The 23,703-nt window shown below is 36.1% G+C and overlaps 1 protein-coding gene across 4 annotated transcripts in view; it reads right to left on the bottom strand.

The window, feature by feature from the left end:
• EFR3A (EFR3 homolog A) overlaps positions 1-23,703 on the bottom strand; it is a 112,972-nt gene that overhangs the window by 48,008 nt on the left and 41,261 nt on the right. For all 4 annotated transcript variants that reach the window (XM_025871134.2, XM_073893211.1, XM_073893213.1 and 1 more), the window contains 6 exons: positions 23,206-23,356; positions 20,868-20,989; positions 16,063-16,212; positions 15,360-15,497; positions 9,321-9,399; positions 5,366-5,501 (listed from right to left, as the gene is read on the bottom strand). In XM_025871134.2, the coding sequence (XP_025726919.1) occupies positions 5,366-5,501; positions 9,321-9,399; positions 15,360-15,497; positions 16,063-16,212; positions 20,868-20,989; positions 23,206-23,356 (776 nt within the window). The remainder of the gene's footprint in view (positions 1-5,365; positions 5,502-9,320; positions 9,400-15,359; positions 15,498-16,062; positions 16,213-20,867; positions 20,990-23,205; positions 23,357-23,703) is intronic.

Here is a 23,703-nt window from a genome sequence, read left to right as displayed (position 1 = left end):
TTATTAGTTTCAGAGGTAGAGTTCAGTGATTCATCAGTTGTATGTAACACCCAGGGTTCATATGTCATGTGCCTCCTTCATGCCCATCACCCAATTACCCCATCCTCCCACCCACTTCCTCTCTCTCCTCAGTTTGTTTCCTATGATTGAGAGTCTCTTATGGTTTGTTTCCATCTCTGATTTCATCTTGTTTTATTGTCCCTCCTCTCCCCTATGCTCCCGTTTTGTTTTAAATTCCACAAGTGAAATCATAATTGTCTTTCTCTGATTGAGAAATACTCTCTAGTTCCATCCATGTCCTAACAAATTGCAAGATTTTGTTTTTTTGATGGCTGAGTAATATTCCTGTGTGTGTGTGTGTGTGTGTGTGTGTGTGTATACATATACCACCTCTTCTATAGCTATTCATCTGTCGATGGACATCTGGGCTTTTTCCATAGTTTGGCTACTGTGGACATTGCTGCTATAAACATTGGGGTGCTGGTGTCCCTTCAGATTACTACATTTGTATCTTTGTATCTAGTAGTACAATTACTGGGTCATGGGGTAGCTCTATTTTTAACTTTTTGAGGAACCTCCATACTGTTTTCCAGAATACCTGTACCAGCTTGCATTCCCACTAGCAGTTTAAGATGGTTCCCTTTCAGGGTGCATTCTCACCAACATCCTCGTTGTTTCCTGAGTTGTTAATTTTAGCCATTCTGACTGGTATGAAGTGGTAGCTCACTGTGGTTTTGATTTTAATTTCCCTGATGCCCAGTGATGTTGAACATTATTTCATGTGTCTATTGGCCATATATATGTATGTCTTCTTTGGAGAAATGGCTGTTCATGTCTTCTGCCCATGTCTTGATTGGATTATTTGTTCTCTGGGCGTTGAGTGTGGTAAGTTCTTTACAGATTCTGGATACTAGCGCTTTATCTGATAAGACATTTGCAAATATCTTTTCCCATTCTGTAGGTTGTCTTTAGGTTTTGTTGCCTGTTTCCTTTGCTGTGCAAAAGCTTTTTATCTTGATGAAGTCCCAATAGTTCATTTTTGCCTTTGTTTCCCTTGCCTTTGGAGACGTGTCTAGCAAGAAGTTGCTGCGGCTAAGGTCACAGAGATGCTGCCTGTGTTCTCTAGAATTCTGATGGATTCCTGTCTCACATTTAGGTCTTTCATCCATTTTGAGTCTATTTTTGTGTATGGTGGAAGGAAATGGTCCAGTTTCATTCATCTGCATGTGGCTGTCCAATTTTCCCAACACCATTCGTTGAAGAGACCGTCTTTTTTCCATTGGATATTCTTTCCTGTTTTGTTGAAGATTAGTTGACCATAGAGTTGAGGGTCCATTTCTGGGCTCTCTACTCTGTTCCATTGATCTATGTGTCTGTCTGTTTTTGTGCCAGTACCATACTGTCTTGATGATGACAGCTTTGTAATAGAGCTTGAAGTCTGGCATCGTGATGCCACCAGCTCTGGTGTTCTTTTTCAAAATTCCTTTGGCTACTTGGAGTCTTTCCTGGGTCCATACAAATTTTAGGATTATTTGTTCCAGCTCTATTAAAAAAAAAAAAGTTGATGGTATTTTGATAGGGATTGCATTTAATGTATAGATTCCTCCGAGAAGCATAGACATTTTAACAATATTTGTCCTTCCAAACCATGGAACGTTTTTCCATTTCTTTGTGTCTTCCTCAATTTCTTTCATGAGTGTTCTACAGTTTTCTGAGTCAAGATCCTTTGCCTTTTTGGTTAGGTTTATTCCTAGGTATCTCATGGTTTTTGGTGCAATTGTAAATGGGATCGATGTTATATCCTACCACTCTGCTACATTCCTGTATGAGTTCTAGCAATTTTGGGGTGGAGTCTTTTCGGCTTTCCACATAGAGTCTCATGTCTTCTGAGAAGAATGAGAGTTTGACTTCTTTGCTGATTAGGATACATTTTATTTCTTTTTGTTGTCTGATTGCTGAAGCTAGGACTTCTAGTACTGCGTTGAACAACAGCGCTGAGAGTGGACATTCCTGTTGTGTTCCTGATCATAGGGAAAAAGCTCTGTTTTTCCCCACTGACAATGTTATTTGCATGGGCTTTTCGTATATGGTTTTTATGATATTGAGGTACGTCCCACCATCCCTCTGTGGAGAGTTTTAATCAAGAAAAGATGCTGTATTTTGTCAAATGCTTTTTCTACATCTACTGAGAGAATCACATGGCTCTTGCCTTCCTTTTATGAATGTGGTGCATCACACTGATTGATTTGTGGATGCTGAACCACACTTGCAGCCCAGGAATAAATCCCACTTGGTCATGGCAAATAATCCTTTTTGTATACTGTTGGATCCTATCGGCTAGTCTCTTGGTGAGAACTTTGGCATCCATGTTCATCAGGGGTATTAGTCTGTAATTCTCCTTTCTGGTGGGGTCTTTGTCTAGTTTCGGGATCAAGGTAATGCTAGCCTCATAGAAAGAGTTTGGAACTTTTCCTTCCATTTCTATTTTTTGTAACAACTTCAGAAAAATAGGTATTAATTCTTCTTTAAATGGTTGGTAGGATTCCCTGGGAAGCCATCCAGCCCTGGACTCTTGTTTGTTGGGAGATTTTTGATTACTGTTTCTATTCTTGCCGGTATGGGTCTGTTCAGGTTTTCTATTTCTTCCTGATTCAGTTTTGGTAGTTTATGTGTTTCTAGGAATGCATCCATTTCTTCCAGATTGCCTAATTTGTTGGCATATAGTTGGCTCACAATATATTCTTATATAAGTTTGTATTTCTTCAGTGTTGGTTGTCATCTCTCCTTTTTCATTCATAATTTTATTTATTAGGGCCTTTCTCTTTTCTTTTTGATAAGTCTGGCTAGGGGTTTACTGATCTTATTAATTCTTTCAAAGAACCAGCTCCAAGTTTCATTGATCTGTTCTATTGTTCTTTTGGCTTCTATGTCATTGATTTCTGCTCTAATCTTTATTCTCTTTTCCTGCTGGGTTTAGGCTTGATTTGCTATTCTTTCTCCAGCTCCTTTAGGTTTAAGGTTAGGCTGTATATTTGAGGCCTTTCTTGTTTCCTGAGAAAGGCTTGTATTGCTATACACTTAGGACTGCCTTTGCTACATCCCAAAGGTTTTGAACAGTTGTGTTTTCATTTTCAATTTATTTCCTTGAATCTTTTAAATTCTTCTTTAATTTCCTGGTTGACCCATTCATTATTTAGTAGGATTTTTAACCTCCATTTATTTGTGTTCCTTCCAAATTTCCCCTTGTGTTTGAGTTCAAGCTTCAAAGCTTTGTGGTCTGAAAATATGCAGGGAATGATCCCAATCTTTTGCTACCAGTTGAGACCTGATTTGTGACCCAGTATGTGATCTATTCTGGAGAATATTCTATGCACACTGGAGAAGAATGTAAATATTCTGTTGCTTTAGGATGGAATGCTCTAAATACATCTGTGAAGTCCATCTGGTCCAGTGTGTCATTCAGAGCCCTTGTTTCCTTGTTGATCTTCTGCTTAATGATCTGTCCACTGCAGTGAGTGGGGTGGTCAAGTCCCCTATTATTGTGTTATCAATAATTATCAATGTGTTTATTTTATTATTAATTGGTTTATACAATTGGCTGCTCCCATGTTAGGGGCATAGATATTTACAATTGTTAGATCTTCTTGCTGGATAGGCCCTTTAATTGTGATATAGTATCCTTCCTCATTTCTTACTACAGTCTTTGGTTTAAAATCTAATTTGTCTGAGATAAGAATTGCTACCCCAGTTTTCTTTTGATGTCCACCAGCATGATAAATGCTTTTCTACCCCCTCACTTTCAGTCTGGAAGTGTCTTTGGGTCTAAAATGAGTCTCTTGTAGATAGTATATGGATGGGTCTTGCTTTTTTATCCAATCTGATACCCCATGTCTTTTGACTGGGGCATTCAGCCCATTTATATTCAGAGTAACTATTGAAAAATATGAATTTAGTGCCATTGTATTACCTGTAAATCACTGTTTCTGTATACTGTCTCTGTTCCTTTCTGGTCTACGTTACTTTGAGGCTCTCTCTTCGCTTAAAGGATCCCCTTTAATATTTCTTGCAGGGCTGGTTTAGTGATCACAAATTCTTTTCGTTTCTGTTTGTCCTGGAAGCTCTTTATCTCCCCTTCTATTCTGAATAACAGCCTTGTGGGATAAAGTATTCTTGGCTGCAAATTTTTCTCATTTAGCACCTTGAATATATCTTATCAGACCCTTCTGGCCTGTCAGGTCTCTGTGGATAGGTTAGCTGCCAACCTTATGTTTCTACCCTTGTAGGTTGAAGATCTCTTGGCCTAAGCTGCTTTCAGGATTTTCTCTGTCTCTGAAATTTGAAAGCTTCGCTATTAGATGTCAAGGTGTGTTGTGTTAGATGTGTTGACCTATTTTTGATTTTGAGGGGGGGGTTCTCTGTGCCTCCTGGACTTAAATGCCTGTTTCCTTCTCCAGATTAGGGAATTTCTCAGCTATAATTCTCAGCTCTAATATACCGTCTGCCCCCCCCCTTCTCTCTCTCTTTCACCTCCTTCTTCCGGGATCCCATTTATTCTAATATTGTTTCACTTTATGGTACCACTTATCTCTGGAATTCTCCCCTAGTGATTCAATAGTTGTTTACCTCTCTTTTTCTCAGCTTCTTTATTCTCCATCATTTTGTCTTCTATATCACTAATTCTCTGTTCTGCCTCATTTATCCTAGCAGTTAGAGCATCCATTTTTTATTACATTTCATTAATAGCCTTTTTGATTTCAGCTTGATTATAGTTCTTTTATGTCTCCAGAAAGGGATTCTCCAGTGTCTTCTATGCTTTTTTCAAGTCAGACAGTATCTTTACAATCCTTATTCTGAACTCTAGTTCCAACATCTTACTTATATCCATAACGTTTAGGTCCCTGGCAGTCAGTACTGCCTCTTGGTCTCTTTTTTGCGTTGGGTTCTTCCGTCCTGTCATTCTTCCAAAAAGTGGTCCCTTTTCTATTTGCAGAATTGCAGCAATTCTTTTCCTAGATCTCCAGTTGAGTTCGCAGGTGTTCAGAATGATTTGACCGCTATCTCGCTGAACTGCAGGGACCAGATGAAACTAGGGTCCCCTACTCCTCTGCCATCTTCCTCCCCCATCCAAAAATCTTCATTAGAAAAGAGGAGGAAGGGGAGACTGATATAGTGGAAAATGCTTAAGTGTACAATAAAGAAGTCTGAGAAATTCCAAGAGAAATTGTAGCACATTTAAAAACAATAAAGTATTTTTAAAGAGTTTTCCATACACTGCTGTATATACTGAAAAAAATTCTAGAGTAGATTAATGCATTAATTTTTTTGTTTAAGTTTTTTTGTTTTGTTTTGTTTTGCCGACACTCACCTATGGAACCTTTAGCAGCAATGGCAACAGCCTCTAACAGAACCTGGATGATACCAGCTCGAACCCGTGGAGAATCTTTTTTACGAACATCAAGGTGTCCTAGGATCTCCTGAATTACATGGTGAGAATACTGAGCCTAAAAGAAGCAAAACAGTATACAAAGATGTATGAACAGTTATATACATACTGGGTGGATTCTTGAGAAGGGAAAACCATGTGTCACTTAAACGTCTTCACTACAGGAGACTGGTAGTCCTGTTACAGAACAATATGTAGCCATTAAAAACCATGCTTTTGAAGAATAAATAGGGATACTAGAAAATATTTATAATACCCTGGATGAAAAAAGCAAGTTGCAAAAACTATGATTAAATTTAATGTTTTTTTAAAACAATATACAGGACTAGAATTATATACACCTAAATATTGACAGTGGCCAGGATTCATGAGAAGTTTTTATTCTCGTCTCACTTCTCTATAATTTCAAAGAACATTTATATACTCTTATAATTTGATAATAGGACAAATGTTTAAAAATAAACAGATTATGATATTTACAGCACTTCTCTCTTACCCAAACTAGATAGTATTTCTCATCATGGACACCTAACAATGCTAAACAGTCAAAACTCCCATCTCATCAAAAGCAACTCTCAAAATGAAAATGTTATCAGTGTATACCTGATTAAATTTAAATCAAGGAGATATCAGAAGATTTGCAATTTACAACGGCAATTTTATTATATATAATCCGATGGATCACAATGAATGATAGTAGGACCTAAATCTAAAATAGGATAGCTAGAAAATGTTTAACTACAATGAATATTTTCTCACTTCTTTTTTTTCTTAACAGAGTAGCAAAGTTTTGGTTTTTTAAACTAATAACTACAACCAGGGGTCATGAGTGGTCTACCACCAGGTTATAAAAATCCAAAAACAAACAAAAGAGGCTATGGCCCTGAATCTCCATGTCTGTGTTTGCCCTTAGGCCCCACCACTCTGTTTTCACACTGGTTACCTTTTTCTCCTTTGGAATGGGTAGTCTTATATTAAATAGCAGTGTCCAGCACATACTGGCTACTCTGCTCAAAAGCAACAAGAACTCCCCTCCACCTCTAACAACATAACCAAATTCACTGCCAGGTATTTCTGGTATTTCTGTCATAACACATCTAACTTTTTTAACAACAAGGTAAACATTTTCACTTTTACTTTCTGCAGTGTTAAAACAGAGGAATTCCAGATAGACAGACACACACACAAAACCTGAAACTGAACTTCTTGCCCAGGAAACTATATGCTTCTGATGCGTGAACCTCATGCAAATAGAATAGGGTCTTACAAACAGGATGGCAATTTGACTTACTGTCCAAACTAGGACACTTCAGAGAGTGAAAGTATTGATAATTACATAAAGCAGGGCTACCCTAAGCAAAGCACAGCACCTGTTCACAACAGCTCAAGAATTCCATCATGGATGAAAAGTACATGGAGTGACAGAACAAAACTGCAGTGATGTTAATTATACTTTATACTGAGTTTCTGACACAGGTTTACTAAGCTATCATGTACCTGTGGTAAAACTCACCCTCACACTGAAGTTTAAAGCAATACTAATGGATGCATAGCTTTAAGAAGCAACATAATAGGGTAGTTAAGTATGTCGGTAAGCCCTAGAGTCAGATTTGCCCAAATTCAAATTCGGACTCCATCATTTAATAGTGTAATGGTATACAGCTAAAGAGATGGCTACTTAACCTTTCTGTACCTCAGTTTTCCTCATCTACAATATGTGTAAAATAAAAAGTTATCATGTAGGATTGTTACGGCACTTAAATTAGTTCATTTGTGTAAAGAACCTAAATTTGTGTCTACCACAGGAAACGTGCTCAATCTAGCCATTATTACTTACTCTTTAATTGGTGACTCCTCGGATAATATGTTACTACAAAATTAAACATAACAAAATGACAACAAAAGACATTTGATTCAGAAGCAGGTGCCAGGAACTGTTATACGCACTGTATATGTATTATCACATTTTATCCACACCAACAGTTCCCAGAAGTAGCCTAACTCAATCACACTGTGCACTTCGCAGCGCAAATGAGGCAGGTTTTTAGGTAACTTGCCCAAAGTCATGCAAAAATTCTAAGGGAGGGTCTAGCTGTGAATCCTAGACCAATGTCAGAGCCCAGATCTTAAATACAACACCTATTACCTTCAACAAATCAATTTAGCACAAAAGATAAGCTTTAAATATTTTCCCTTTACCACAAATGCCCTATTATATTTGAAACTATCTAAAACTATGTCTATGTAACCCTTACGGATATAAATACTGGTAAGGCTAGCTAATGTTTTGCAGAGAGGAAAAAATGTTACCTCAGAATGATTCCCATAAACAATTTTATGGTAAATAGCAAAACAAATTTATCAGAAGTTTTAATTGTATCAGGATAGTCTTATCAAACAGAAATTCCCATTCTACTGGGTACTACCATTTAACTTTTGATCAAAGGACTTCATAAAACATATGCTGTACTTAAAGCTATTTCCAAAGAAATGCGGTGGACCAGCAGTTTCTTAACTTTTAATCAACAAGTATTTATTAATTCCTTAAGTTTCTTTGACTTTATTTAATTTACTTTGTGCAAAAAAGCAATTTCATTTAGTAACAAAATCTGAATGAGGAAGGCAATGAAGAAAGACAAGGCTACAAAAGACCAGGAGAACAGCCTTAATTATGCCTACAGATTGCTAGATCAACCTCTTACCTACTAAATTAAAATTAAATTAAAAGAACTTAAAAGTTCTCATAAGAAGGAAAAAAACCTTGTAACTATGTGAGAAGATGGATCTTGAGTAAACTACTACAGTAATCCTTTTACAATATATCCAGTCATTATATTTTTTATATTATCCTACCACATCCAAACCAGCTTTATAATAACTACTACTTATCTAAAACCCACATTATAGTACACTAACTTTAACTTACTGGTTGATTTACCCCAAAATTTGTGGAACAGAATAACCAGAATTTAAATCCTGACTTCACTTTCTACCTGTGTGCCCTTCAGTGAGGTACCTGACCTCTCTAAAGATCAGTAAAAGAATAATAACAAAATCTACTACATAAAATGAGAATTAAAAGAAAGCAAATAGGTTATGTGCACAGTACAGAGTACATTCAGCAATTGATAAAATGGTACTTCTATTTTAAAATATAAATGAACCATTCAATGCATGCATTAAAGTTTTCTTTTCAGAAATGAGAAAACTAGAACTCAGCAGGACTGAATAATTTGTCCAAGTTCACACAACCAGTAAACAGCACATCTAGGATGTGAATCCTAGTATGACCTATAGGAAAAGCCAGGTTGCTTTTTTACTCTACCTTATCTCCTTTGAATTAATGACTTTTTAGGGCATAAAAAAATGTACACTGTGTTAAAAAAAGGCAGGGGGGCTTAAATTTCCACTTGAATTAAGAGCTACCTGAGTCCAGATTTCGAGGAGAACCAAGGTGTATGTGGTCCTCTGCAGTACAGTTTCTCATCATAAGATTCTATTATAGGCTAGGGGAGTTAATAAATGCACTGTTTCATAGTAAAAACTCAATAAATGCTAGTTATTATCAGCTATATGCTGCTGTAATAAATTTCAATTCCAATACCAGTTTATCAGTGAAATATAAATATAAATACACAATAAAAATATTCAAATAAATGAACAATAAACAGCATCATCATGAAGTCTTTTACTTTTTATTAAATATCTTTTCATCTTGGCAATTAAGAAAATAAGTGGCAAATAAAAATGAGACAAAAAACAAAATTAAGAACATGCTGTATATCTTACAGTGTTCTCTATATCTCTGATGACATGTTTATCAATACAGAACCAAACTTAGTTATATAAATATGATAAATACTTAACCAATCCTTACCTGAATGGAATACATTATAATTTTAAAGCAGTGAACTGCAAATTCATTGGGATCCCATAGTTTGTGATGGTCTAAATGCCTGTAATTAACAAGAAAATCACTTTAAGAACTCCGTTTTTTTATTCCACTTTCCTCCTGTAGAACCCTTAACAATATGTAAAATTGTATCCTAGAATGTAGCACAGGGAAGGAAAGGAATGAACAATGTGTTAGAGAGCTTAAGAGCCATGAAGTAAAAAGGAAGAAGACCTAAAACACCTTTAGCAAGGGTTTCAGAAGAACAAAGATCAAATGAGAGCGAGCTCCATTTGAGAAGCCAATGACTGAGAATTTTTCTAATTAAAAACAACCAACCAAAGACCAAAACCCTGATCCTCAGGTTTAGAAATCCCATCAAGATAAAGAGAAGGTTAACAGGAGTCCAAGAGAAACAACAGCTCACCTCTAAAGGAAACAGAACTAGATTTACAGGTAACTCACCAAGAGCAAAAACAGAAGGCAGAAAAGAACAGAATAATACCCTCAGAGTACTGCTCTATTAATTTAGCTTAGTATTATATACCGAGCAAAACTTCCAATGTGGATAAAATAAAGACATGCGATAAAGCAATTTCTGGAGCACTTACTTCAGGAAGAAGGAAAAAAAAATGATTCCAGAATAAAGAACAGAAAGGCAAAAAGGAAAGCTGAACAACGGAACTCAACAACATACACGTTAAAATACACACACACTGACTGAATAACATAATAATACCTAATTTGTGAAACTGAAAAACATACTAGCCGAAAGTAGACATTAAGACAAAAGAATTCAACCTTGTATTCCTAAAGAAGAAAATATAAACTTTACACCAAAAAAATGTTAAACTTTAAATTTTATATAAAATGAATGTTACATTTCCTAAGAACTACACACAGGAGAAGAACTAAGCAAAAAAATGCTTGTGATTTTAAAAACTGACAGCAAACTAAAAATAGAGAGAATTTTCTTAAACCAAGTTTTCTATTTAAAAAATAAAAAAAACCTCAGCAAACACCATGCTCAGTGGTAAATGGTATGGCAATCTTGAAAATTGGGATCAAACCCCTGAACTCAAATGCCACTTAGTAACTGTCACTTTGGACAAACGATTTCACCTCTTGAATTTCAGTGTTCCTGTGTGTAAACTGGGGATGACACATTCCTTACAGGGCTGTTGGAATGACGAAACAAGAACTCATGTGAAAACACCTAGCATAGTATATGGCACAGAACAGGTAATGAATGTCAGCTTAATCTCAATCAGGTGTAGTATTTGTGGCCTTTTCTACGTAATATGAATCATTTAAAATTATCACTTTAAACCGATGACTTAGCTCTGGCAAAATTTAAATTGTTTTGGTATCATAATTTCATTTTCTCCATTTATTCTGTCCTTATTTTAGTTCAGTTTTTAGGAAAGAATTGGCAAGTTTGGTTGAAAAATTCTTTTGGTTATAGCCTTTCAAGCCATTAGTCTATGTCCTGGCAGGTGTTTATATATATTTAAATCTATAACTAAACGCACAGAGTTGCTTTAGGCTGTCTAGGACACAGAAGTAACACATCACTCCTGCCACTGAAGGGGAAAAAGCAAAGCAATGTTACAGGTCCAGTGTACTAGTAACCTTTGTAAGAAGAGCTCCAACCCACTGGCATGAGTAGCAGTGAGACTGCAATGAAACCAGGCAACAACTAGATATTATTTTTTCTAGAAGTTTAGTAGTAAGGGGAAAGGGAGAGGAAAAGAATTTCCAAATACAGGACCAGGGATTCTCAAATCACGTTTCTCAGACAACACACATCAAAATCACCTTGGGATTTGGTTAAAAACAACAACAAGCAGATTTCAGGGATCTCTACTGTGCCCCAGTCCCAAGAACTGTGGGGCCAAAGATCTTACACATCCAGAGATTTATAAGTACAATTAACTTCTGAAAACCACTACCCTGGACTTATATACACAATTTACTACTCCTACTATCTTTGCAAAACAGGTGGGGAGTTTCACTTTGAGGGGTCACTGATGCACAACAAGGACGAAAAAGTAGAGCTACAAAGTCAACTGGGTGAGATCTTTGAAAGTAAAAAAAAAAAATACCTCAATCACTTCTAAAACAAGAACTGGCGCAAAATATATACTGTTCAAACAAAAATTATTTTAATTCTATGGTATGGACGCTAGTGGGAGATCTATTTAAGCACAGTCAGACTTAGGGGTCAGATGAAGAATAAAATTTTCACCCCTTAAGCGTCTGCCTTCAGCTCAGGTCATAATCTCAGGGTCCTGAGATAGAGTCCCACTCTGGGCTCTTTGCTCAGCGGAGAGCCTGCTTCTCCCTCTTCCTGCCACTCCCCCTGCTTGTGCTCATTCTCTCTCTCAATCTCTCCCTTTCTCTGGCAAATAAATAAAAATAAAATCTTAAAAAATTCTTTTTCACCTGACTATTCCTTTCAGTAGAAAAACAATTTCACTCAGACTTTGAGAAAAAAAGAAAATGCCTTATTTTTATAAAATACGCAAAATCCTGGAGACACTGCATAAGGACAAGCAAAATTTTCAATAATTTATAAAATAAAACATGTGACTTCAAAAAAACTTTCGTTTCTTACTTTAAGCTACTTCTAGACAACCAAAGGTCAAACATAACAGTTCACTCTGTTGACTCTGGTAGAAACTTTAAGAAACATGAAGAGCTTTTATCATTTATCACAGCTATTAACATTCTACATCCAAATGTCTAATTTTGTCTCAAATGTCAAATTTTAATTTCAACAGGATTTTATAAGTGTTGAGGAGTAGCTTAGGTATAAAAATTTCCTTATGAAATCTTTACAGGTCCAGAATCAATCAATGCAAAGAACTTCAAAGTTTAGAACTATGGGCCATAGCCTTTCATTTGTAAAACAGGAGTGACAGTACCTTCCCCATACAGGGTAACTGTACTGTGCAGATTGAATGAAATAAAGCTAGCAAAATCACCAAGTACAGTGTCTGACAATGTACAACATCAATTTTAATCTCAATTTTTATCTCTTTTTCCCTGCTACTCTGGCACCCCCAATTTTTGCCCCAGTATTCAACGAACACTGATGTTACGTCTGCTCTAAAAAGTCAGACTAAATTTTCTAGGTTCAAAACATTCAAAAAGGAACTGTGATAACTGAGGGACCATACCTTACTAAGATACATCTCTAACTAAATGTATGGTACTTTAATCCTAATCTATTAAATTTCTCAAAAATTAAAATCTTGAGCTGAACATATTCCGGTTAAAAAAATCAGAGCCATAATTTGTAAAACATGAAACAGGCAATCCTAATCCCAATAATCTAAAAAGAAATACCTTCAACTATATAAGAGTTAAAAATCTCTGCATATAAAAATTGCCATAGGGACACCTGGGTGGCTCGGTCAGTCGAGCATCCAACTCTTGATCTCAACTCAGGTCTTGATGCCAGGGTTACGAGTTCAGGCCCTACGTAGGTTCCACGATGGGCATGGAGCCTACTTAAAAAAAAAAGAAAAGAGAAGAAAAGAAAGTAGAAAGAAAAAGCAAAACTATTTTACATAGGAAATATATTATTAAAATCACATTTGCCTTCATGCTAATAATTTTTTCTTTCAATGCTAAATTAACTTTTTACGGTATATAAAAAAGTATGCAGTAAGAATAGTATTTTCAATGACATATTAATTTTTTTAAGTAAAAATAAAAACAGTATAGCATACTTTGCAAAATTAGTATCTCACAGAAGTCTTCCAGTAGTAAGAAGGATTCGTCTCCTAACAAAAGCATTTTATTTTTAGTTAAGGAAAAAAGTAGCTCTTAAGTAGGAAAAATTGCCTTGGGAAATTACTTGCAAAAAATGCTTTAGTTCGACACTAGAGTAGGTTTTTTATTTCAATCATTATTTCATCTAGTAAAGAAAATAAATGATTTAATAGAAATTTTGAATATCACATTTTTAATAAACAGTGAACACAACAGGACACGTTTTTCAGTATTTAAGAATAGTACATAAATAATGTTCTCCTAAAAAAAAAAAAGAAAACTGCAGGTTTAAACTAAAGTAAAACCTCCTAAAATAAGTCGTTTAGCACTAAGAGAAGCTGTAAAATCCCCTTAAATTAAATTGTACCACTACTCTTCTACAAAGTTCAAAATCCGCTTTGCTGAAGAAGCAGAAAATTAAACTTTATTTACCTCTTCAAGCATGGTAGCAGTTACTTCTAGTTCTTGCACCTTTTTGTCAAGAATTTTATTATAGTAACCTCCTAACATACTGGCCCTGGCTCAAACCCCTCCTCAGAGCTCATCTGATTAACTTTCTCAAAGGGCAGTTCCGACCATTTCACACCTCTGCACTAAGATCACCAATTCCTTACAGATTTAAATATAATCCTGTGAGATCTCCATGGTGTGGCTTGAACTACACCTTTCTCTCATCTTACACCAGCCCTTTAATTCTGACACTCCAGCCAATGGTGTCAACTAATCTCTGCTTCTCGAAGTCCACACTTCTCTGCCTCTGCTCACGCATCTGGACCAGCTAAAATCTACTTATCCACCTATCAAAAAAGATCACCCCAATATCCCAAATTCGACTTCAATTCTTTGTTTTGAACTGCTATAGCTCTTTTGGCCTTTTCTCATAACCTATATATTGTATTATAATTATCGTGTATGTCAATTATCCATCAAAAGTTTGCTGAGGACTACGACAGTTTTATTCATGTATATATTCTCCAAAATATCTTACATAGAGAGGGCATTTAATATTTAATTAGCTCATTAAATAGCTAACATATAATTAAATGTTTAATTAACAACTAACACATGATCAAGATTTAAGTCCATTAAGTTCTACATAGTAAAAAACATAGCTCACTTCAGGTTACCCAACTCAAGTAGAGTTAATTTAGTAGCTTCTTTCTTCCAGGATCGCTCTCTAGATTTTTAAGGCCTTATAGATCACCTCCCAGTTAATAAGAGTATTAAGATAAAAACAGGAATTCTGAGATATTAAATCAGCAGTTCTGGACACTGAACAATACATCTGCCTTTAGTTATATCTTACATAATTTTGTTTATTTCCTTACTAACATTTCAATAAGCCCACAGTCATTAAACAGCAGATCTCAATTTTTGGGGGGGAGGGGGAATGGGGGGGAATCATGGATCCCTTTGGAAACCTAATGATTCTCTGATTTTTAATAAAATTTTGTGGCTTATAGACTCATATTAACTAAAGCTCAACTATGAACCCAAATATTTGCCTTAAAGAATTCTGGGATGTAGACTACTTTACATGCATCATAAAGACATTATTGCAGCAGGGAAGGGAAAAGGATGAGACAAATTACTAACAAAAACTAGTAAAAATGGCCAGAAATTACATAGAATATTATACAGTAGATCTATCATCTGATGATTGAGTTAGAACACAAAAGCTTGACAACAAGGCTTAAGAGAGAATATCTCTGTGGAGAAACTCAAAGTTCACAAATGTATTTTCCCTGAGGGGAGACCAGATGTACCAATGAGATATTAACTATTCCTGCTCTGACCAGTCACAGACGTAAGGTGAAATTTAGAGAAGTGAACGTGCACCAAGGCAGTCCAACCACAGGAGAAAGCAAGTCAAGAAACAGAAGCCAGGGACTACGAGGAAATGACCACAGAACTTACTAAAATGATATACATCACGCGTGGGCACTGTTTAATATTTTACTATGCATACACATTTCAAGGTCTGAAGGGTAGAAATTCACGATAAATGATGCACAGGATATCAAGCACAAGACTGTATTTCATTTTTTAAGGGGAAAAAGCTGGTGCAGTGGTTGAAAAGTGCTCAAACACAGGATGTCAGACTCACTCCTATACTCTGCCCACAATGCTACACTTTCCAACTAATAACACACTCATGCCAGCAAAAAGTGCCCTCTGTAAGGAAATGAACACAGAATCAATACAGCACAGTCACAAATAACCAGGAAAATACCAACTCCTTACGCAAAAACTGGTCTGACAGCATTATTCATGTTCCCAAAAGTCGCTCGACCCAGCAGTTCTCTGAAACAGTTTTCGGCCAGCACAGCGGGATTCTCTTCTTTGTCAGCGGCAGAAGGGGAAGGAGGAGGACCTGTGCGACTGGGAACAAAAAGGGAAATGAAGGAAGCTGCACGCAAGAACTCTAAAACCAGTTCTAACAGCTAACAGAACAGACATGACTCTGCAGAAATGTTAAAATGTTTTTCTTTTCTTCCAAAATACCTAAGAATAAGAAACACAGTCTAACCTTTTGTTTAAAAAAGTGAATAGCAATTATCATTATTATTTTGGTTAGTTCTAACTGCCTAAGAAAAAGCATCCTGGATCTCTAAAGAATAACATATGTTCAGCTGTAATCCCTGTTTCTCACACTTGCAACTTTCAGTACTAATTCAAACAACAATTTGGATGCTCAGTAACAAGCAGCAAGTGTATATTTATTCTAAAAGAAATAAAACCCTAAATGTACGAGTAAGAATCTGTGGTCTACTAAGCCTAAAGATGAATAATTTTTTCAGAAAGGGCACATATTTAAACTCACTCAAGTTTACGAGACCACCATTTATATAATACTAAGGACAAAACTTGCTTATCCTGTCAAGCAAGCACACATAAACATATACAAAAGTAACACACCCTCAACCCTAGTATCTTTATTCCATACCTGTCAACCTCTTCTATCTTTTGCATGTTAAACAACAGGGATGGAACAATTTTATCCATATGCTGGGGTTCCCAAATGGTAGCCCGAAGTTCATCATTAACTGTTTTGCGAACCACTCCTTGAATACCCCTGATTCCAGCAATTCGGATTCTATGAAAAAGAAAAAAACTAAGTCATGAAAAAGGTTATATAAACAAGTCTGCCTGTTTAGCTAAGAGAAGGGATGCCAAGTAATATTATCTCAGTCAACAAAATGAAAATAACACAAGTCTAAGAAATTAGAATCTCAAAAATCTAAGAGGTATGGCAGTTCCAAAAGAGATTTACTTTATGTCTTTGTTTTTTAGTTTTAATGTAATCGCTACCCCCTTGATGCAGGGCTCAACCTCAGACCCCAAGATCAAGAGTTGCACGCTCTACTGACTGAGCCAGCTGGGTGTCCCAAGATTTACTCTGAAGACCATCTTTTTAAAATCAGCATTCAAAGCTTAAAGGAACTGTAAAGCACAATAATATCAAGTCTATGCACTATTTTTCAATAAAAAAGAATTTAATCAAAAGCATTAGGTTTTCCTAAGGGGATGATAATTCAAACTGGTATGAACTAGAGTCTTCCCATTTCTTGCCTAGAAGTCTCAGAAGCTGAGTGAAAACAGAATTTCACTCTTCTTAAACACCCTTCAGTGCTTCCTCAGACTTTTTCACTGTTTCTCCCCAAGGACCTCTCAATTCCCACAGTCCACATAACTGGAAGACTAAGCTGGTTCCCATAAAGGTACTGTGACAAAGGAGAACTACCAAAATGGGAGCACATATAACCTCAGCCATTTTTAAACATACACACCCACGTATACGAACATATGTACACATCACGTATGTGTGTGACTGAAAATCTACCCACACAGGGAGAGAACCTCTCTTGCCCTATTGTCCCATCACAACCCACAACTTCCTCAAGCTATTCACTCTTCTGCACTCTTCTTTTTTTTAAAAAAGTCTATAGGTTCAAGAATGAGAAGAAAAATGATTAGAAAACAGCATATAAAAGCCGGCGAGGAAGAATCTCACAAGCGGAGCTAACCTGGTCACCCATTTGTCCCCAAACAACTTCTTTCTGGCTCAATTTGATTGTTATTTACTTCCTTTTTTGCTTCTACCAGAAATATTCACCAGTAGAGGTTTGTTTAGCTTACCCAGCCAAGTATTCTGAAAGTTATAGGTTTTGAAGAATGAAACGTATGGGGAAGGGGGTGACTATGCTTTACAAACCCATGAGGACATAACACAGGCACTGAGGAATGGCCGATGGAGAAAAGGGTAACAGGATACTGAACAGATAAGAAAGTGAACAGGAAACGTAAAGACAGATTTTGCCTATTTCAGAGCTGTGTCTATAAATTTCGCTTTCTAAAACTAAGTCTCAGGAGACTCTTGTAGAGCTATGACAAGTGGGCAAGACTGGTATTACTATAACGGTGTCTGCTTGGTGTGCGTGCTGTTACTCCCTGGGTGATGAGAGGACCAAGCACAAGGTGGCAAAGAGCACATGGACAAGATGCTACAAGAAGGGGGGAACTATCTATAGCTACTATAGATCAACATCTGGCATCCAATTCAGATCTAGATCTGGCCTAACCAATATATTCTACCCATGCCCTTAAAGGAATTTTACAGTTTCTTCATCAGTAAAATAGAACTTGTCTTGACTAAAGCATAGGAATGTTGTAGGGATCTAAATGAGTTAATGAGCTAATTCAATTACAGTGTTTACCCAGTAAGATGTTAAATAAATTGGCACACAATTACTCAGTGTTAGCCGCTCCTGCTATTGTTAATCATTATTATGCTGATGATGATTGTTACCATAACTGAAGGTTGCTTAGGAAATTAGAGCTTAAGATGATGATGTAGGACTTTACAGGTGGGAACCATTTCTGCAGGGCAAATATGTTAAGAAAATCTTGTTTTCAGCCCCATTTACTAGCGCCCTGAATTCTATTTGATACAGTTTTGCTAAGAATAAAGGGAATGATAAATAACTAAGTTAGAACCTAAAAAGGAGTATTAATGTGCCTGAAGAAAACCAAAAGGACTTTCACTTAAAACAAAACAGGAAAAAAAAAAATCAAATCCTAAATCTTAAAAGTGTTTTGGCTTACTCATTTGTTTCACAGTGATTCAAACAAAATGTCATTTTGGAATTTCAAATATATAATTCTGGAAAGACCCAGAATTAGGAAAAAGTACCATAAGGCTTTTCACCTGTATTTAGAAAATTTCGTTTCTTCTTATAAATATTAGTGAAAAATGTTAGATAAAAATATGTTCAAAAGACAAGATCTTTCACTAGGGGGCAGTACATATCTAAAAATAAGACACTTTTAAGAAATAAATTTTGAATTTTTTTTTTAAAGGTTTATTTATTTATTTGGCGGGGGGGTGGAGAATCCCCAAGCAGACTCCCCACTGAGCTTGGAGTCCGATGGAGGGCTCAACCCCAGGACCCTGAGATCATGACCTGGGCCAAAATCAAGAGTTGGCCATTTAACTAAGCCACCCAGGTATCCCTAAATTTTGAGCTTCTTAACGTATCCTTTCATAAATACTAGGATGTCACAAACACTTTTCACCTACACGGGCTTATATGTGAAACTCAGTTCAACCAAAATTTGAGAAATGTCTGTATAGTTTACTAATCCTTATAATATTAAAGAAATACTACATTCTGCATATTTACCATATTTTAAAAGAAAACAAAATTGTCAGAATCTTTAAAAAAAAACTATCCTTTTCTTTAGGTAATCTTTATACCTTTTTGCCCCATTAGTAAGTTAACATCAGCCTTTGAGGACAGGGACAATTTTTTTAAGATTCATTTGAGAGAGAGAGACCACACACGCACGTGTGCAAGCCTCAAGAAGGGCAGAGGAAGGAGAACCTCAAGCAGACTCCCTGTTGAGCACAGAGCCCCATGTGGCCAATCCCAGGACCCCGAGATCACAACCCGTGCCAAAATCAAGAGTCAGACACTCAACCAACTGAGATACCCAGGCACCCCAGAAGAGGGACAGATTTTATAAAACATTTTTTAAATGTTCTTTAGGAAGAAAAAGAAAAGATTTTAAACTGGAAAAAAGGAAATTAGCAAGACAGTTATAGTTATCTCCACCATTCTAAGGCTCTACACTCATAAAAAAGGAGTAACAGCATAACTCTAAATAGCCAATACTAAGCTGAGGAAAAATTATACCTATGGCATGTCAGACAGTGTGTTTGTATCTGAAAACAACTAGTAAATCACTTCTCAGCTTTCTTTCTCCATGTTAAAATAACCTTTTACATTTGTTTTGGTTTTTATAAACCAACACTGTAGGGGCGCCTGGGTGGCTCAGTCGGTTAAGCAACTGCCTTCGGCTCAGGTCATGATCCTGGAGTCCCGGGATCGAGTCCCGCATCGGGCTCCCTGCTCGCCAGGGAGTCTGCTTCTCCCTCTGACCCTCTTCCCTCTCGTGCTCTCTATCTCTCATTCTCTCTCTCTCAAATAAATAAATAAATAAATAAATAAAATCTTAAAAAAAAAAAAAAAACCAACACTGTAGCTCGCACACTAAAAGCTAGTTATATTTCTGCACATTCCCTTATTTTAAAAGAAAACTAAAAATTACAAACATGCTAAATCTTGACTTTAAACTGCCTACAATAACTCTCTGAACTCAGGTTAGTTTCTTTCTTTTTAGTTGTAGTATTGTAAAATTCAAACTACTTTTTATTTACCAGATTCATTTTGATTTTAATTCTTAACTTTAAAGCTTCTCATTTCCACATAAATATCAACCTAGAGACTGTGTTTGCAGATAAGTACTTGATTCAGATCACTAGGAAGTATCCAGAAGAAATGTTTAAAAATAACCCAGTTGTTATGATAAACTCAGACTGACAATGATTCAGTAATATTCTTTCATTCATTCAACTTACGTATGTATTCATAAAAGTACTTATTGAGAGCCTACTATGTGCTCAGCACTATTCAAAGTACTAGTGATACACCAGTCCTCAAAACAAGGACGTTGTCCTCCTGGAGTTCATATTCCATAGAGGAACAAGAAACAGAGACGAGAAGAAGATGAAAGAGTAACTGGGGATGGGATGAGAGGGTGATATTCAATAAACAAAAGGTGACCAGTGGAGGACTCCCCTGAGAAGGTGACATGTAAGCAGAAAGCTGAACAAGGTGAGGCATAAAGCCCTGTGCATATCTGGGGAATCATTCTAGGCAGAAATCACTTAGTCCACAGGCCTTGAAGAACTGTGCCTGATGTGTTCAAGAACAGCAAGGAGACCATGTGGCTGGAAAGAGCAAAAAGAACAAGAAACGATAGGCCCACAGAATCTGACACTGGGGCAGAGGGAGCAGAAAGGGGCATTCCAGGTTACAGTAAAGACTAGGAATTTTAGTCTCAGTTGAGAAACCAGTCTCAGTCTGGCTACTTCAGCCAGTCCTTCTAAAGCGACAGAAAGACGTATTTCAGGAAAAAAGTGTGTATTTTCCCATTTCCTTTGGTAATCATTACGTAATATACCATATTATGTATTATGGTAATCAAAACACAGTACTCATCAATAAACTGCTCTATGACTGTAAGTCATAGAGTAGGGGCGCCTGGGTGGCTCAGTCGTTTAAGCGTCTGACTCTTGATCTCGGCACAGGTCTTGATCTCAGGGTCGTGAGTTCAAGCCCTGGGTTGAGTTCCATGCTGGGTGTGGAGCCTACAATAAAATAACTCATAGAGTAAAATAATACATACTCTGTTCGTATTTCTGGATCACTATGACAGGAATGACACATGGCACTGAAGCGAGATACAAAAAAGTCATAACGTCTGTGATAGGATGGTGTATCTTCTTCAATATTTGCAAATTTGACAAACTAAAAAAAAATATAGATAAACATGTTATCACCTTTTGGAAAGTTTGGAACACATTTCATCCATTATTTGTCACATTAACAAGATCTATCCAAATAAGCAGCAAATGAAACATATAAAATATCATAAACACTACATACATACAAGAGGAATTTTTTAATGAACTTGAGAAAATCAAGAATATAGCTTTATAAATATTAACTTTAACACTTTAATCCAGTTTCTTTTGAGTGTGCCCACTCTCTAGAAGGAAAAGTCTTACTCTAAAGCTCTTCTCCATTTCCTATACACTGACCGTACTTCAATGATAACCTCAGGCCTAAACCTGCAGAAAATTTTATTCCTTAACCATGGGCACCAAATCTCTGACAGCTGTGACTTAACACACAAATGAGTGATATTTATACCAATAAGATGGGACATGGAAAGGAGACATAAACTGAAGGAAATGTACACTCAATAGAGAAGAAAAATACTAAGATGGTAAAATATATTCTACCTCCTTTCTAGATATAAAAAAGAGAGAAATATCTATGCACTTGGGAAGTTTTAAATATCCCACCTGTGTCACAGACCTGAACCTAAGGCTCCTTATTATGTATTTCTCATTAGCTTTCCATTCACTCAGTGATGTGTTACTTCTGGGTACAGCCTAACAGCACACTGTTACTTTACATGTAAATTTAAATATATATAAACACCTGCCAGGATATAGACTGATGGCTTGAAAGACTATAACCAAAAGAATTATTCAACCAAATTTACCAATACTTTCCTGTAAAAACTAAACTAAGAATAAAATAAATGTGAGAAAATGAAATTATGATACCAAAACAATTTAAATTAATTCTGCCAGAGCTAAGTCCTCAGTTTTAAATGATAATTTTATATGATTCATATTATCTAGAAAAGGGCCACAAATACTACACTTGGTTGAGATTAAACTGACATTCATTACCTATTGTGTGCCATACACTGTGCTAAGTGTTTTCACACAATTTAATCAGTCCAATGGCCCTGTATCATTATCCCCAGTTTACAGACAGGAACCCTGAAATTCAAGAGCTGAAATCATTTGTCCCAAGTGACAATAAGTGGTGGAACTGGCGTAAGAGTGCAGGGATTTGACTCCAATTGTCACGATTCCCATACTACGCACCGACCATGTGAAGTTTCAGAAAATACTAAACCAAGTATCTCTATTTTTCATAAAAATAAATCTTAACCAACTGAGCCACCCAGGGCCCTGTCAAAAACTAATGATGTACTATATGTTGGCTAACTGAACATAAAAAAAAAAAAAAAAAAAGACATGAAAAGTAAAACAGCCCAGGTAACAGTATGTCTTTTGAAAGCATCAGTTTGTGAAAAAAACAAACAATATTAAGACAGAGATATTGTGCAATCATGAAGAATTGAATCTTCCAGAATCCCAGAGAGAAAATAAAAACTCACATTCCGTTGCAAAAAATAAATAAGTAAATAAACCTTAAATTTTATCAGGAAATGCTCAAAATGTAAATGGAAAAAACACACACACAAAAGTCTACCTATAATATGTTCCTCACTTTCCAATATATGTTAAAAACAGAAAAATATTAAAAGATTACTTCTGGATATTGGAATTACAGGTGTCTTATTTACTCTTCCATGTTTTCTTGATTTTCCAAATGCACTACAAAAAGCATATTACTTTGAAATAAATCAGAAATGTTTTAAATGACCATTAAAATGTTAAATGTTCTGGAAAATTCTTAGGAGAAACTTTATTCTCTTTTCACTTATTGAAAGTCACAAGTAAGAATACAGACCAAGTGATCGTTTACAGAAGGAGCTCCTATTGCTTCTGAGTATGAAGAACTTACTTAATGGCCAACAGATTTTCCGATGCTCCTTATGAATGGTTAGTATCACAGATTTCACAAGAAGCAACAGAAAAAGCTAGAGACAGTGTTTTGTTTTGTTTTTTTAAGATTTTATTTTTAAATAATCTCTATACCCCAAGTGGGGCTCAAACGCACAACCTCAAGATCCAGCTTCATGCTTTTGCTGACTGAATGAGCCAGGCACCCCTAGAGACAGTGTTCGAATCACCTACATCTGCGTTGTTTGTCCACATGCCCTGAACAAAGCATTTGTTTTTATCAGGTAAAAACATTCTAAGGAGATATCAAGTCTAGATACGCTAATTAACCTGAAAGAGAACAGTTTTACTCACAGAATTTGTTCCAAGAACTTGAAGCTTTGGTTCCCCTGATTCTAGCAGCTTTGCTACCATATGAAGAAAGCTTTCTACAAATGGCTTGATGCTTTGAGAATGGCAAGCCATAAGAAGTTGGTCCAACGCCTCCATAGCAATTAAAACATACCTAAGTGTAAGAGAAAAATAATGTCAAAGCATTTCTAGCTCTCCAAATTCTCTTAGGTGCTTTTTCATTGGAATAATTAAATGTAAATGCACGGAACAGAGAAAGGCAAATTTAGTAGTTCCTAAGTGAAATCTTACTTCTCACAAACACTAATGATCTCCGATTATATAATAACCCTCAAGCTGAAGTATACAAAAACTACACTGTACTACCACCCCATCGTCTTCTCTTTTCCAAACTCTTCCAAAGTTTCTTTAGTATTAGCTTTGTGTATATTTTTCTTTGGAAACATGGACATTTTCTATTTTCCAGACTTCTAACCATCTATCTTTGCATCTGACCCAAAA

This window comes from Callorhinus ursinus, unplaced genomic scaffold (assembly GCF_003265705.2).
Source record: "Callorhinus ursinus isolate GAN/ISIS: 27379988/994484 unplaced genomic scaffold, GSC_fseal_2.0 scaffold5, whole genome shotgun sequence".
Lineage (NCBI taxonomy): Eukaryota > Metazoa > Chordata > Mammalia > Carnivora > Otariidae > Callorhinus > Callorhinus ursinus.
Note: the sequence above shows the minus strand (reverse complement) of the source record. Positions and strands in the feature narration are given on the sequence as shown.